The 16,531-nt window shown below is 43.9% G+C and overlaps 1 protein-coding gene across 16 annotated transcripts in view; it reads left to right on the top strand.

Annotated features, from left to right (window-relative positions):
* KDM5C (lysine demethylase 5C) overlaps positions 1–16,531 on the top strand; it is a 34,404-nt gene that overhangs the window by 6,845 nt on the left and 11,028 nt on the right. For 4 of the 16 annotated variants that reach the window (XM_085006052.1, XM_085006050.1, XM_021079363.2 and 1 more), the window contains exons 3-14: positions 319–441; positions 750–920; positions 1,461–1,592; positions 2,318–2,441; positions 2,536–2,717; positions 3,957–4,115; positions 5,888–6,007; positions 6,140–6,298; positions 7,178–7,359; positions 7,459–7,621; positions 15,846–15,965; positions 16,075–16,269. In XM_085006052.1, coding sequence (XP_084862178.1) covers positions 319–441; positions 750–920; positions 1,461–1,592; positions 2,318–2,441; positions 2,536–2,717; positions 3,957–4,115; positions 5,888–6,007; positions 6,140–6,298; positions 7,178–7,359; positions 7,459–7,621; positions 15,846–15,965; positions 16,075–16,269 — 1,830 coding nt within the window. 16 annotated transcript variants of the gene reach the window in all.

Here is a 16,531-nt window from a genome sequence, read left to right as displayed (position 1 = left end):
AGGAAGCAAGGACTCTCTGTACAAGAAATTGATGATACTCACACAGCCCTGTCAGGGAGATTGAAAGAGTACATATGTAAGGTGTTGGCTGTTGTGACCTGACCTGCTCTGTTTGGGGACCATGGGCTTCTCCTCTTGACTGGAAGGTGGCAGAGATGAAAGGTGGGCTAAGCACTGCCTAGAGTTGGGGATCCAGTTCACTGGGAGAGGCCCCGGGTAGTAGACTGCTCTGTATCTCTTCTCCTCCCCTAAGATTAGGCCAGAAGACAAGGGTCAGGTAAAGGGGAGGCCAGCCTCTCTGAGCCATTTCTTCTCCAGGCCCAGACGAGAGTGAAACTGAACTACTTGGATCAGATTGCCAAATTCTGGGAAATCCAGGGCTCCTCCTTAAAGATTCCCAATGTAGAACGGCGGATCTTGGACCTCTACAGCCTCAGCAAAGTAAGAACAGGTTTTTCTCAAACCCTTCCCCACCCCACACCTTAATATCCTTGGTATTCTGGGGGCCCCCTTGGTTTGGATATTGGATCTCTAGGCTGCAATGGAAGGGGCACAGCCCGGTAGCACACAAGCTGTCATCAGAACTTCTTGGCATCTCTTGCTGCAATTTGAGTCTGAGTGGTGGAGGTAGGAGGGGGTAACCCCCAATGAAGTGAGGGGCTGGAGTTGTTTTCATGTCCTTTCTGCAGGCCTACTCCCTCATGTACATACACACAGCACATCCATGTCCTTCCTGCTTGTCCTTACAGATCGTGGTGGAAGAAGGTGGCTATGAAGCCATCTGCAAGGACCGTCGGTGGGCCCGGGTGGCCCAGCGCCTCAACTACCCACCAGGCAAGAACATTGGCTCTTTGCTACGCTCTCACTATGAACGCATTGTTTACCCCTATGAGATGTACCAGTCTGGAGCCAACCTGGTGGTAAGGATGCCAAACCAAGGTGGGGTGGGAAGAGGCTTTCCCCTACTAGATGCAGATTTCTGCACTTGTTCTTTTTTTTTTTTTTATTGAAGTATAGTTAATTTATAATATTGTATTAATTTCTGCTATACAACAAAGTAATTCATTTATACATACATATTCTTTTTCATGTGCTTTTCCATTATGGTTTATCACAGGATACTGAATATAGTTTCCTGCCACACTTGTTCTTAGTGGAACTGGTTCTGTGGACTGGAGACCTGGAGAGGTCTGGGAAGAGATGAAGTCTGATTTAGTTGGGGAGGTGGTTGAGGGGAGGTGGTTGGAAGGAGGGATAGCATAAATAAAGGCATGAGAATTCTCAAAGTGTGTGCTGGTATCTGTGGTAAACACCATTTGAATAGGACCTATTGGTGCAGGTTGTGGGGAGGAGGGTGAAACCAGAGCTTTGGTTGCCATTGGGCGAGGGTAGAAGAAGTCTTTGCTGTTAGGGGCTGGGGCCCCATGCCCTGACCCTTACCCCTTACCTGTCCCCAGCAGTGCAACACACGTCCATTTGATAATGAAGAGAAGGACAAGGAATATAAACCCCACAGTATCCCCCTTCGACAGTCTGTACAACCCTCCAAGTTCAACAGTTATGGCCGGCGAGCCAAGAGACTGCAGCCTGATGTGAGTATTTCCCTTCTTCTAACTTAGAACTTTGGAGGTAGAGTCCTTGCCCTCCCTGTGGCCGAGGCCCTGTTCCCTGGTCCACTCTCCCTTCTCTCGGTTCTAACAGTAGTGTGCCTCTCTCAGGCTTCCCTCTTGTTCTTCCTCTATTCTCAGCTGAGCGTCTGGGCTGGGTTTTGTTCGTATAATATCTTTTCTATGTCTGCTGTTCTTGCCTGTCTTGTTCCCTTCTTGACTCACTCTGCTCAGAGGGGTAGATTTCATTCTCCTTGTACTATACCCTAGCTTCAGGCAGAAGCTTATGTGCTGGCATTCTTCTAGACACTGGAGATACAACAGAGAACAAGATAGACACTGTCCCTGGGCTCAGCAAAGCATGTAATTTACCAGATCATATTAGTCACTGCCACCTAACTGGTAGCGTCGAGCACTTAGATTTCTTTATATCCTCAAATCCCCTTGTAACTGTAATGTGGGAGTTAATATTCTCACTTTACAGTTGGAAAAACTGAGATCCTCTCTTATTTCCTTTCCAATAGAGGGATGAGGAGGGAGTTCACTTATCCCAGTCTCCAAAAAGCAATCTGAATTCTTGCTCTGGCCCACCTATGCCCCATACCTGCCATGAGCTCAGGTGATATATGTAGTCCCAAGCTATTGTTCTTTTAGGATGGGGCAGTTTGCCCCAGATAGCAGTCTTGATTCATCTCCTTCTTTCCTTACAGCCGGAACCCACAGAGGAAGACATTGAAAAGAACCCTGAACTGAAGAAGCTTCAGATCTATGGGGCAGGCCCCAAGATGATGGGCCTGGGCCTCATGGCCAAGGATAAGACTCTGCGGAAGAAAGGTGAGGCCTGGCAGGCTGGGCAGTGTGAAGGGAGAGGAGGTGGCCCTGACTATTCAGACCTCCTGAACTGTAGAGTCATTTCTCTCTCTCCCAGATAAGGAAGGGCCTGAGTGCCCCCCAACAGTAGTGGTGAAGGAGGAGTCAGGCGGGGATGTGAAGGTGGAGTCAACTTCACCCAAGACCTTCCTGGAGAGCAAGGAGGAGCTGAGTCACAGCCCAGAGCCCTGCACCAAGATGACCATGAGGCTGCGGAGGAACCACAGCAATGCCCAGTTTGTAAGGACCCAGCCCTGACTTCCTAATGTTCTGCTTCTCATCCCTTCAACGAGCCTTTCCCCAGCATGGCATTGGACCAGGTTGCATTAAGCAGAAAAGTGGGCCTGGTGGGCCCTGCCCTCAGGTAGCTCACTTAATTGGGGAAACAAGGCCAACTCACATGGAACAAAGAGCAAGAAAGGGTGATCAAGTGCTGTCAACATGAAGTGCTGGAAGGGTGCGGAGAAGGAGACTCCCTCTCCATTGCTTCAGGATAAAGTCTAAGCTTCTCATTACCATGCATGATCCAGTCCCTGCTGACCTCTAGCCTCATTCCCCAGCACTGCCCACCTCACTCTGCTATAGCCACACTGAACTACTTGTAGGTATGTTTGTTTTTTTCCCCCAAGATGTGCCATGCTTTCTTTTTCCCATCCTATGCACATGCTGTTTCTTCTGCCTAGAAGCGTTTCCCTTTGTGCTCTGCCCCATAGCCAAATTTCAGTTTACCTTTAGGTTCCAGTCAGCTTCAAACATCACCTTTTCAGTGAAGTTCTTCCTCGGGGCTGTCTCTACTTATTTCCTGCTGATTCAGATGCTTCCTCCTTTAGGTTCCCATAGTACCCTTTTGTAGGCTGCTATTGGCAGTGTCCACACTGTCCTTTAATTTTTATGAACTTGTGCCTCTAGAGTACTGCATGCCTTTAGAAGGCAGATGCTGGAGTTCCTGCCATGGTGCAGTGGGTTACGAATTTGACTGCAGCAGTTCGGGGTGCTGCGGAGGTGCAGGTTCTATCCCCAGCATGGTGCAGTGTGTTAAAGGATCCAGCGTTACTGCATCTGTGGCTTGGGTTCAGTCCCTGGCCCAGGAACTTCCATATGCCACAGGTGCAGCCATTTAAAAAAGAAAGAAAAGGCAGATACCATGTCTTATTTATCACTGTACTGCAGAGTCTGGCATAATGTTGAGCATAAGTATTCAGTGTTTATTGAATGAATAAAAATGAGGGATTCAAGACTGAATGATAGACTCTGCTGTCAGAGCTCTCCCAGTTTATTTGGGGGAGATGGTACATGCACGTAGTTAAACTCCAGAGCTAGCATGACTGACCTGTATAGGGCCATGAATCAGCCAGCCAGCAAGTACAGTGGGTTTCTAATGGAGATCTCTGTGGACTAGGTTACTGTCTAGAGGAGTCTGGTGGTTGAAAGGCTGCACAGGGCTTAGGTTAATGAACTGTTGCCTCCCTCCCCTGGCAGATTGAGTCATATGTATGCCGGATGTGTTCCCGAGGGGATGAGGACGACAAGCTCCTGCTGTGTGATGGCTGTGATGACAACTACCACATCTTCTGCTTGCTGCCTCCTTTGCCTGAGATTCCCAAGGGTGTTTGGCGGTGCCCAAAGTGTGTCATGGCGGTAAGGACTTCCTAGCCCCAGTCTTTGCCTCATAGGCTGTCTTTGCCTTTCTTCATCTGGTCTTAGAGCAGCCTCCTAGCTCAGCCACAGGCTTCTGTTTGGGTCCCTAGGGTGGGGCTAGGCTAGAGGCACAGCTTTGGGAGAAAGAAGAGGAGGACACTTACCCTGTGTTCTCTGGGAGCTCTCAGACCGCCTGGGGTTGTGAGAGTCATGGTTAGACATTGTATGTGAAGATGTATAATCAAATGTTAAGTTGTTTGTTCAAAAACTCAGGTGTAGAAGTCCAGAGGAAGAGGAAGATGACTGAGGGTAGTAATAAGAGAAGGTGTCAGCAATGAGATTTGGAGGACAGGAATATGAAGGAAAAAATGTTATTTTGATTTCCAAGTTCTGTATTCTTTGTTTCTTTTAGAAAGCTTGGAAAATAGACAAATTACGTATCATCACACCACCTAGAGACAGCCATTATTAATAGTCTGGTATATTTTCTTCTCATCTTTTCATTATTGCATATATATAACTATCTTATATAACAAGTTTGGGATCTTATTGCACATTTTCATTTGTTACTTTATAATCACTTTTCTGTATAATTAAATTATTCACGGGTATGATTTTTTTTTTCCTTGTAGGGGTCCCATCATGTGGGTATAATGTTTAGTCGTTTTCCTTCTGTTGTGATAATTAGATTGGTTTGCAATGTTGTAGACTTTAACTACATGAGATGGGCAGGCTTTCTAGAGCCCTTGGTGGGTGGAGGGTTGCAAGAGCAAGGGTGTATGGGGAGAATGTACCTAGTACAAGAGAGGCAGCGGGGAAAGCAGGTGAAGCAGCAGTGAGGGCTAAGAGCCTGGGAAGTCTGCCAGGTCTGTTTCATGAGCCTCCTACCTTCCTTCATCCAAATTCCAGGTGCTCATCTCTATCTCTCTGGATTTCTGGAGAGTAGACATCGATAGTCTCTTGCCCTATCTTAGAGAGACAGCTGTGGTCTTAGAGACCAGGTGTGCATGTGCATTCACACAAACACAGACAGATGAGGAAGGAGACCAGGGCAGTGTGTAATGGCCTTAGTAGTGGTGGGGATTCCTTTAGGGAGGAGTTTGGATACCAGCAGTATCTTGACAACAAAGACTATCAGCTCTTCTTGGCATGCTTCTCTAAGTGGCGGTGGGTCAGTGGACCAAATTGGCATTGTTTTCAGACAGGAGCAGGAGGTCTGCCTGACTCTGGGGTACACACACCTCTCATCTAAAACCGTGAGCTTTGGAACAAGTGAGTTAGACATATCCTGTCTACTGAGACAGTAAAGAACAGGAATAGTGTGGAGTTTGACACTGGAAGCTAGTGCATTAGTTTCCCATCCTCCAAGCTACTAGAGTATTTGGTGACATGTTCCCAGGCCTGTAGTTCCAGTCTGGGCATAGAAAAACCTCTCTAAGCATTGTATAAACTCACATTTTATCTCGAAAGAAAAAGTGGCAGAAGAGCATAGGGTAGTATGTTTAAGTCAGAGCCCGTGGTTTAGATACTAAAGCCCTGAAGGAAGAGTAAAACCATGGTAGAAATACGTGTGGGGAATGAAGAGACCGACTACACTGAAGTGCTAGGAGAAAAAGGTAGAGCTATGACATGAGGCCTGCCTCAGGGGCCTTCAGTACAGACCTAGGGCTGTTCTCCCTCCTTATTCCTACCCCCCATATTCTAGCTCCGCTTTTGAGGATTCTCCACCTCTATGCCTCTGCCTTGGTGACATGTTCTCCTTTGGGTTTCAGGAGTGTAAGCGCCCCCCCGAAGCCTTTGGCTTTGAGCAGGCTACCCGGGAATACACTCTGCAGAGCTTTGGCGAAATGGCTGACTCCTTTAAAGCCGATTACTTCAACATGCCCGTACACGTAGGTGATGGAGGGCTGGGGTAGTGTCAGGGCTAGGGTCGTAGGTGTTTGGTGCCTGATGGTCTTAGCTCTCCTGGGTCAATGGGGCCAGGACGTGATGAGCCGTGGTCATCTGCTACCCTTGTTTCCTAGATGGTGCCCACAGAACTCGTGGAGAAGGAATTCTGGCGGCTGGTGAATAGCATTGAGGAAGATGTGACTGTTGAGTATGGGGCTGACATCCATTCCAAAGAATTTGGTAGTGGTTTCCCTGTCAGTGACAGTAAGCGGCACCTAACCCCTGAGGAGGAGGTGAGTAGATGATTCATGGTTATATGTGAGATGTGTAAGCTTAGGCAAGTTATTTTAGTATCTGAAAAACGCAGTATCTCTATAGGATAGGGACAGTTATACCTGCCTTATGTGGTTGCTGTGAGATTTAGATGGGATGACGTATGTAAAGAACACAGTCTAGTATCTAGTATAGAATCTCTTGACATGAGATTGGCTTTTTCTTTTGTTTGTAAAGTGGGGGTAGTAGTCACCTCATGAATTTTATAACAAAAGAGGGAGTTGCCATTGTGGCACAGTGGCAACAAATCCAACTAGGAACCATGAGGTTGCGGGTTCGATCCCTGGCCTCACTCAGTGGATTGGGGATCCTGCATTGCCGTGAGCTGTGGTGTAGGTTGCACATTTGGCTCGGATCTGGAGTGGCTGTGGCTGTGGCGTTGGCCGGCGGCTATAGCTCCGATTCGACCCCTAGCCTGGGAACCTCCATATGAAAAAAAAACCAAACAAACAATTAAATAAGAAAGTATGCGAACGTGCCTGGCAGGGTGCCCGGCTCATTCATAAAAAGTGTTCAGGGACTGGGATTATAAATGCAGGGAAAAAATGAGGGCCTAGGCCTGTTTCAAGGGGAAGTATGCATTTTTGTCCAGAGCAAGGGCTTTTAACTTGCAGGTATTTGGTGGATAGGTATATCTATAAACCTCCCTAAAATTGAAGTAAAGTGAAGTGAATTGAAATTTTGTGTGTATGCATTTGAGAGCGGCTGGGAGAAAACCTGTAGTATTTCTTAGATGTTTCAGAAAGGTCTGTGGCTTCAAAATTAAGGTTCCCTGGGCTAAAGATCTCAGCATCTTAGCAAAACCCTCATCCCTTTTCCACAAATACCTCACCCGACAGGAATATGCTACAAGTGGTTGGAACCTGAATGTGATGCCAGTGTTGGAGCAGTCTGTACTGTGCCACATCAATGCAGATATCTCTGGCATGAAGGTGCCCTGGCTCTATGTAGGCATGGTCTTCTCAGCCTTTTGCTGGCATATTGAGGATCACTGGAGTTACTCCATTAACTACCTCCATTGGTGAGTTGGGGTCCTGGGAAGCCAGGGAAACAGTCAGAGTGGGGCTCCTTCTGTACCACAGGTGTGCCCACTCTGACTGTCCCCTTTCTATTTGGCCAGGGGTGAGCCGAAGACCTGGTATGGGGTACCCTCACTTGCAGCAGAACATTTGGAAGAGGTGATGAAGAAGCTGACACCTGAGCTCTTTGATAGCCAGCCTGATCTTCTGCACCAACTTGTCACCCTCATGAATCCCAACACCCTCATGTCCCATGGTGTGCCGGTGAGTACCCAGGAAACAGGAGCAAGGGGTAGGAATGAGTTAGTGATGACTTGTGGTGGTAGTGGTGGTGATTGTCTGGAATCTACCCCTGTCTCTTTCTCATTCCTTTTCTTTCTAAATTGGACTATAGGTTTGATGGCTCTAATAGAGACCCAAAATAATAGTGATTAGATATACAATGTGATGATGTGCGCTCTGGGCCAGGTGTTTGAGAGCAGCGCCTTAGGGAAGGCTTCTTACCACATCTACATTCCAGTCAGTGGGAGAGGGAAATGTAGGGGGGACCAGGCAAGACAAGTCGTCTTAACTTCTAAAGGCATACATCATTTCCATTCATCTCCTGTTAGTCACAGCTTAGTCACATGGCCACATCTAGCTACAAGGAAAACTGGAAAATCTAATTTTTATTAAGGATGGTCATGTACCAGCCACAAATTGGAAGTTATGTTATTATGAAAGAGGGTAAGAATAAATATAGGAGGACAACTACCAGTCTTTGCTGTACCCTCCATATTGTAACCGTTCTCCAAGCAGTAGGTAGGTCTTTTTACTTATTTAACAGATCAGAGGTCTGTGGTGGTAATTATTTTGCAATATATAAGTGTATTAAATCAACATGTTGTATACCTTAAATTTACACAGTTATTATATGTTAATTATATCTTAGTAAAGCTGGGGTAAAAAAGTAACCTTAAAAAAAGTGCCAGTATCTTTCAGCATTTAAAAAAAGAAAAAAAAGCTGAACCCAGAGTCCTGGCTTGTCCTGTTCTCCTTCTCTATGGACTTCTCTCCCATTCAGGGTATACAACCTGGCTTACCTATAAAGGGCTTTATATTCCAGGGAATTTCTAAAATTGAATAGCATCAGCCAGTTTTCTAGTATGAATCTTAAAACAACCTGATCAACAATCCTGTAAGAGCAGGGGTGAGTACCTCTGCTTTGAGTCTTATTCTCTGCTGCTAATCCTCCCCCATCTCCTTCAAACATGCCTGCCCCAGCAGCCTTGGCTGTCCTGCCACTTAGTCTACTTAGTCTAATGCATGGGACATGGTAGATAGTCAGTACTCTCTGAATTAATTTCTCCTTGAAATCCCTGGTCATCTGTACAGTAGGACTGTGGACTAGGTCAAGTGGTCCTCACCTGAATTTCTTCTCACCTTCAGCTTGTTTTGGTATACTATATAATCTGTGAGTAGTATTTTTTATTACATATCTTAGTGTTACTAATCAAAGATTAGGGTATCTAGGTATTTAGAAGAAACAACATTCTACCACAGTTGTGGCCACCTTCCTCCACTTGAGGAAGTGAGGGGGAGTATCCTTTCCCTTTCTACCTCACTCCATTCAGTAATTACAGGGCTCGAGATGTGAAAATGATCAAGGACCATAAGCTTCTCAAAAATAGACACTGAGTCTGACCTTCCCTTAGACTCCTTTCTTCCTGACCCACAGCATAGCATCAGTTCTTTTCCACAATATCAAGGAGACTTGTAAGAGTAGAACAAGGTTCTCCTTAAGGATCCATACAGCTAAGATCCATATATATATACATAATTATAATTATATAAATATGTAGCTATTTAACCCTTACCACATTTCAAAAAAACTTTTATCACAGACTTTTAGATATGTGTCCTTTGTTTCCACCTCCACAGCATTTCTCCTGCTCATGGCTCTAGCCAGCTGCTGCTTTACCACCCTACTCTCTGTCTGCCCTGCCCTTCCTATAGGTAGTTCCCAGCATCTCCAGGCTTTTTGGACCTCAGAGTATCCCCTCAATCCAGGGCATCTGATTTTCATATTCACATGTTGGCAGGTTTCAATTTAGCCAGCTGGAGCTCCCTCAGAGCTATCTTTGGCCACCTACCCCCACCTCGCCTGCCTTCCCCTTTGGTGAGAGAAGGCCATTTCTTTTTATAGATATAGATATATGGTGTGGGTATTAATTTCAGTATCAAGGAAACATCCCTCTTTCCAAAAAAAATGGAAATAGATTATCTCTACTTCTTCTACATATTGTTATGTTTCCATCTTTTTTATGTAGATTTTGACATAGTAGTGATCAGTGTATGGAATTTATAACCTCTTTTGTTAAGTTTAATGATTTAAAATGGCACTAGCCAATTGGTAGCCGCTAGCCACATGTGGCTCTTGCACTCTTGAAAAATGGCTAGTCCCAACTGAAAGGTACTGGAAGTATATATAAAACAAATGTTGAATTTCAAGATGTAGTATGAAGCAGAGAATGTAAAATATCTATTTAATACTTATAGTATAGAAATTACATATTGAAATGATAATATAATGGATATATTAAGCTAAATAAACCATATTGAAGTTGGAGTTCCCATTGTGGCATAGGGGAAATGAACCTGACTAGTAAACCATGAGGCTGTGGGTTCGATCCCTGGCCTCACTCATCTTTAACCCTGGGTTAAGGATCCAGTGTTGCCATGAGCTGTGGTGTAGTTTGCAGGCGTGGCTCGGATCTTGCAATGTTGCTGTAGCTCTGGCATAGGCTGGCAGCTGTAGCTCCGACTCAGCCCCTAGCTTGGGAACCTCCATATGCCACAGGTGCAGCCCTAAAAAAAAATATTGAAGTTAATTTCACCTGTTTCTTTTTACTCTTTTGACGTGACTACTAGAGAATTTAAAAGTACATATGTGACTGGCACTGTAATTTCTTTTGGACAATACTGGTCTAGAATGATTTTTGCTTCCTCTCCATGAATTGTTTATAACCATCTTTTTTTGAAAAACACCTTTATTGCAATATAATTTATATACCGTAAATCACGCATTTTAAGTGCATAGTTCAGAAAATTTACAGTTGTATTACCATCACCACAATCCAGTTTTAGGACATTTATGTCACCCCCAAAAGATCGCTTTTGTCCTTTTGCAGTCATTCTCCATTCCAATCCCTGGTCCCAGGCAACTACTAATATGCTGACTCTAAAGATTTGCCTTTGATAAATAGTTTATATAAGTGGAATAATATGTGGTCTTTTGTGTCTGGCTTTTGACTTAGCATGCTTTTGAAGTTCATCCATGTTATAGCATCTTTCAGAACTTCATTCCTTTTTATAGTGGAATAATATTATGTTGTATGGGTATACTACATTTTGTTTGTCCATTCACCAGTTGATGGACTTGTGGATCACCATTTAATAGCTGCAGAATGTGAGTAGAGCTTTTTTTAAAAAACTGCAAAGGAAATAGTAACATTGCCGAAATGAGGGTGCCAGGAACAATAGGTTCTATTTCTTGCTCTGCTACTTGAGGTCTCTCTAGGACTCAGTTTTCGCATCTATAAAATTAAGGCCAGGACTGGATCATTCACCACATATTGCTACAACTTCCTCTGTGTGCAAGGCCTCTGGTCAACACCCTGAAAGCAAATAAAATAATCCTTGCCTTTAGTCATGTATTGAGTACAGGACAGAGGTGAGTAAACAACTGGAATAAAATGATAGAGGTGCTACAGAAGAACAACAGACTGAGTAATTAGGAAGGCAGGGGTGGAGGGAGGATCAGGAAAGCATTACAAATGTAGAGGTGGTGGCACTTGAAGGAAGAGTGAGAGTTTGCCTGTTGGGGCCATGACTTTTATCATGTGGACATGGGAATTCAAGTGAAGAGTTCTCAACAGGGGCATTACATGGTCAGATTTGTATTTTGGTGGAAGACAATTCTAGTGGTTGGTAATGGGGTCTAGTATGGTAATATAAACAAGAAACATTGATGTTGCTTCTAAGTAGGAATAGATTTGAGAAGAAAATATATTGGAGGTGGGAACTGATGCATGACCCGAATAAATGTGGGGATTGATTCATGAATGGGAAGATTCAATATTGTTAGGATGTTAATTGTCTCCACATTAATCTAAAATCCTAGCAGAGGTTTTAAATCAACTATATTAAAAAAATGTAAAAAAAAATTAAAATCCTAGCAGAGGAATCATTGGGTTGAAGGATGTGAATGTTTTAGGTTCTAGGCATATATTAGCAATTTTGCTTTCCAGAGAGCAGGTTATTGGTCCCCTTCCAGCACTGTACTTATTTCACTGTGTCTTCTTCAGCATCAAATGTTCATCTTAAAAAACTTTGTAAGACTTTTGAGTGAAGATGGCAGATTAAACATACACTTAGCTACTTGCATTCCTTACTGAAACTTCAGTAAAATGGCACCAAAGGTTTTTTTTTTTTTTTTTGACTTTTGAGGGCCGCACCCGCAGCATATGGAGGTTCCTAGGCTAGAGATCGAATCAGAGCTACAGCTGATGGCCTACACCACAGCCACAGCAACGCCAGATCCGAGCCACATCTGCAACCTACACCACAGCTCACGGCAACGCCGGATCCTTAAACCACGGAGCAAGGCCAGAGATCGAACCCGCAACCTCATGGTTCCTAGTCGGATTCATTTCTGCTATGCCAGGACGGGAACTCCGGGTTTTTTGCTTTTTTTTTTTTCTTAAAGGTAAAATAATTACAAGGTAGGGAAAACAAGAAAAGAAAATGATAAACACAATTCTTTTTTTTTTTTTGGCTGTCACCGTGGGCTATTGAATCCAAGCTGCATCTGTGGCAACACTGGATCCTTAACCTACTACTCCTGGCCAGGGCTCAAACCCATGCCACTTCAGAGACAGTGCCAGATCCTTAGCCCACTGTGCCACAGCAGGAGCTCCCAATAAACGGAATTCTTCAAACTAGAAAACAGTTCCTGCTATGTATGGCACAGCAGGTTAAGAATCCAACTTCAGCAGCATGGGTTTGATGCCCAGTCTGGCGCAGTGGGTTAAAGGATCCAGCATTGCTTCAGCTTGGATTCAGTCCCTGGCCTGGGAACTTCCATAAGCCACAAGTACAGCCATAAAAGACAAAAAAAAAAAAAAAAAAAAAAAAGAAAAAAGAAATTAGAAAACAGATAAGAAAACTAAATCTTAAGCCAGTACTGGAACATTGGAGAACCAATCTGATTTATGCCTCAGAATCCTCCAAAGGTTCAGTTATCAGTGGTACCAGGCATTGGGGGAGTAAAGATGAAGGGGTAAAGAGAAAGATTTTACTTTTTTATCCCTATATAAGCTGTGGGATCCCCTCCCATTTTGGGCAGCTGGAAATGTGACCCTCCCTTACTCTAGCAAAAGACTGGAGGTTTATTTTTGAAGAGGTTAAAATAGAACATCTCTGGATTGAGGTCTTCTAGGTACAATTGAGGGTGGAGGTGTAGTGAAACTAATAGGATTCATCATTGTATACATACTGAATGCTGAGGTTCCTAGTCATCATCCTCCACTTGGCTCTTAGAACACTGGCAGCCAGACCTTTTGCCTTCAGGAAAAAAAAATGGGAGGGTTTTTTTTCCAGGCAATCCAGCTGGCTCAAAAGGAAAGACCTTGAGTTTCCAAACTAAATAGCTTCACCCTATAGTGAAGCTCACAGTTGATAAACTTCACCTGTGTACTCAGAACTTCCATTTAGCCTTTTCATTTCTTACTCTTATATATAAGTAGACAGCCACAGAGTAACAGACAACTGAGAAGACTCTAGAAAACAAAATAGAACCAAACAGTAAAAAAGCAGCTTGGACAAACAGAGGCTAGGTAGGGAGAAGCAAACTTCAAGAAGAAAAGGAAAAGAAACCTCAATAATGCCTCCAGAAATGAGCATATATTGCAGACATGAAATATGAACAAGACACTATTTATTTAATTTTTCGGCCACATCGGCAGCATGCAGAAGTTCCCAGACCAGGGACATAACCTGAGTCACAGCAGTGACAATACCAAGTCCTTAACTGCTAGGCCACTAAGGAATTCCCAGGATACTTTTTTTCTTTTTAGGGCTGCACCTGAGGCATATGGAGGTTCCCAGGCTAGCAGTCATATTGGAGCTGCACCTGCCGGCCTGCACCATGGCCATAGCAGTGAGGGATCTGAGTCACATCTGTGACCTACATCACAACTCAAGGCATCGCCAAATCTTTAACCCACTGAGCAAGGCCAGGGATCGAACCTGTATCCTCATGGATACTAGTCAGTTTTGTTATCACTGAGCCACAGCAGGCACTCCCTTTTAGTATTTTAGTATTTTAGAAGAACATACTAAAATCAAAAAAGAGCTTTTGAAAATTTTATGGTAGCAGAAGTGAAAAATTTTTTAAAAAGAGTTTAGAAGATAAACAATTAAGGAAATCTTCCCAAAAATAGAATAAAAAGATAAAGATGGAAAAAGGTAGAGAAAAAGAATTTGTTTGGGGGTTCAATATTCAAATGATAGGAAATCTGAGAAGAGAAAATAAGTGAAAACTAAAAGGATCAAATCCTTAAGGAAATTGTTCAAGAAAATTTCCATGAACTGAAAGTTTCCACAGTCAAATGGCATACCAAGTACATGAAAGAAAATAGATCCACACTTAGGTATGGCTGGTAAATTTTCATATCAAACACTGGACCAGGAAAGTCCTGCAAGCTTCCTGATAGAGAAAATAGGTTTAATTGAAAGCATTAGAAATTAGAATGGCTTCAGACTTTTCAAAAGCAACATTGGAATCGAAGAGTAAAGCCATGCCTTTGAAATGATTTTCAACTTAGAATTCTACGTGCAGTCAAATTACCAAGTTATGAGAGTAGAATAGAGACATTTAAAAACAAAAATTCTTGGAGTTACCATTGTGGCGCTGTGGAAACAAACCCAACTATCACCTATGAGGACGCGGGTTTGATCCCTGGACTCACTCAGTGGGTAAAGGATCTGGCGTTGCCTTGAGCTATGGTGTGGGTCGCAGAAGCAGCTCAGATCCCTCATTGCTGTGGCTGTGGTGTAAACCAGCAGCTACAGCTCCGATTTGACCCCTAGCCTGGGAATCTCCATATGCCCTAAAAAGACAACAACAACAACAAAAAAAAGAGTGTGGTGGTTGTCAACTGTTAGGAGGCCCGGAGGGAGGTCTTCCTGGATGGAAAAGCACATAGGGAGATAATTCAGATAGAGGAAACATACAGCCGAATGAGGCTGAAAATGTAGACTAAGATTTATGGTCTGAAGACCTTGGTTCAGGGGAAAATACAGAAAGAAGTCAGACTAGGTAGATTAGGTAGGCTCAAGGTTCTAATTGGTATACTAGTTGAAAAATGTCCTAGGATGACCAGATGGATCTTAAATGACAGTCTCTGGTTGGACCCCTAGCCTGGGAACCTCTATATGCCGTGGGTGTGGCCCTAAAAAGCAAAAAAAAAGAAAAAAGAAAAAAAGAAAAAGTTCTTCCCACCGGTTCTCAGGAAGCTGTTGGATGATATGCTGAAGCATAGCAAGGAATAAACCTAGAAAGAGGAAGACATGGGATCTAGGAAACAGGAGATCCATTGCAGGATAGTGGCGATCCAGGGAGGGCAGCTGGTCCTAATTGAAACAGATCATAGGACTCCATAAGAGACTGCTACAGAAAGGTGAAAAGTGATAGGAGAGAGGAGAGTTGGACTCTTGTCCAAAAGATTGGGATTAAATTACTAATACATGCATAGAAAACTAAGCAAGTTGAAAAATAGGAGACTTTTTTTTTTTTTTAACATAGTCTAGAGGCATTTTAGAGTTGTTAAGGTAAATGCCAAAATAATCAATCAGTAGAGGTGAAAGTGATTGGTTCTGGAAGTTCCTGTGGTGGCTCAGTGGTAATGAACCCAACTAGTGTCCATGAGGACACGGTTCAACCCTGGTCTTGCTCAGTGGATTAAGGATCCAGCGTTGCTGTGAGCTGTGGTGTAGGCCAGCAGGACACACCCCCCACCCCAAAAAAAGAGTGATTGGTTCTGGGCAACGGAGAATGACAGGACCTGCTGATTTTATAACAAGTCTCGTAGATCTGCTTGGCTCTTAAAACAACTTATATGGCTGGTAACAATGATTATTAATAAAAAAAGCTTGGCCAGCTTAATGAAGAATGATGTTTTGAATTTTTAAAAAAATTACTAAGAAGGTTGAAATATTTTGGTATGTACATTTCCTGCTTTTGACTCAGATTTTCCTATCATCACAAATCAAAACTTTGAGCGCAGAGACCACTGGTCCTTTCTCTCATAGTTGGAGGGTCTGAGAATCTTGTCAGACTGTTTTCCTTAAAGCTTTTCTTCATCCGCTTAAGGATGCTGCACTTAGATCAGGTTTTTGCAGACTGTGGAAAACCACTGTTTCAGTGACCTTGGGCTTTCTTCCTCAGGTTGTCCGCACAAACCAGTGTGCAGGAGAATTTGTCATTACCTTTCCCCGAGCTTACCACAGTGGCTTCAACCAAGGCTACAACTTTGCCGAGGCTGTCAACTTTTGCACTGCCGACTGGGTAAGTCTGGAGTGTGGTGGGCTGGCAGGGAAAAGCAGGAGGGTTGTGAAGAAGCTGAGGCATCATGGCCTCAAGACTTGGCCATACTCAATCTTGAACCTGTCCACAGCTGCCAGCTGGGCGCCAGTGCATTGAGCACTACCGCCGGCTTCGAAGATATTGCGTCTTCTCCCATGAGGAGCTCATTTGCAAGATGGCTGCCTGTCCAGAGAAGCTAGACCTGAACCTGGCAGCAGCTGTACATAAGGAAATGTTCATCATGGTGCAGGAGGAGCGGCGTCTACGAAAGGCCCTGCTAGAGAAGGTAGGTGGTGGGTAGAGTGCCCTGGATTGGGCATCCTTGTCTGGCAGAGGTAGGGGGAGAAAGAAGTAGAAGATACAGTCTCTACTCTTGGGGAGTAGTGAAAAGAACTAGACACATCTGGATTGGAAACCACATTCCATGGTCTACCATTTACCAATAACCATTAGCAAGTTAATTTACTTCACCGAGCATGAGTAGTCTCCTCTGAAAAAATGGGGATTATAATAGTGCTTACCTTTTAGAATAGTTGAGTGGATTTAAG

The sequence above is a fragment of the Sus scrofa genome, chromosome X, assembly GCF_054392235.1.
Source record: "Sus scrofa isolate SSC_HxYL_T2T_F1_AM1 chromosome X, Sscrofa_HxYL_maternal_Yorkshire_Landrace_v2.0, whole genome shotgun sequence".
NCBI classification, from domain to species: Eukaryota; Metazoa; Chordata; class Mammalia; order Artiodactyla; family Suidae; genus Sus; species Sus scrofa.
The sequence above is the reverse complement of the archived record's forward strand: the minus strand, read 5'-3'. Positions and strand labels throughout refer to the sequence as shown.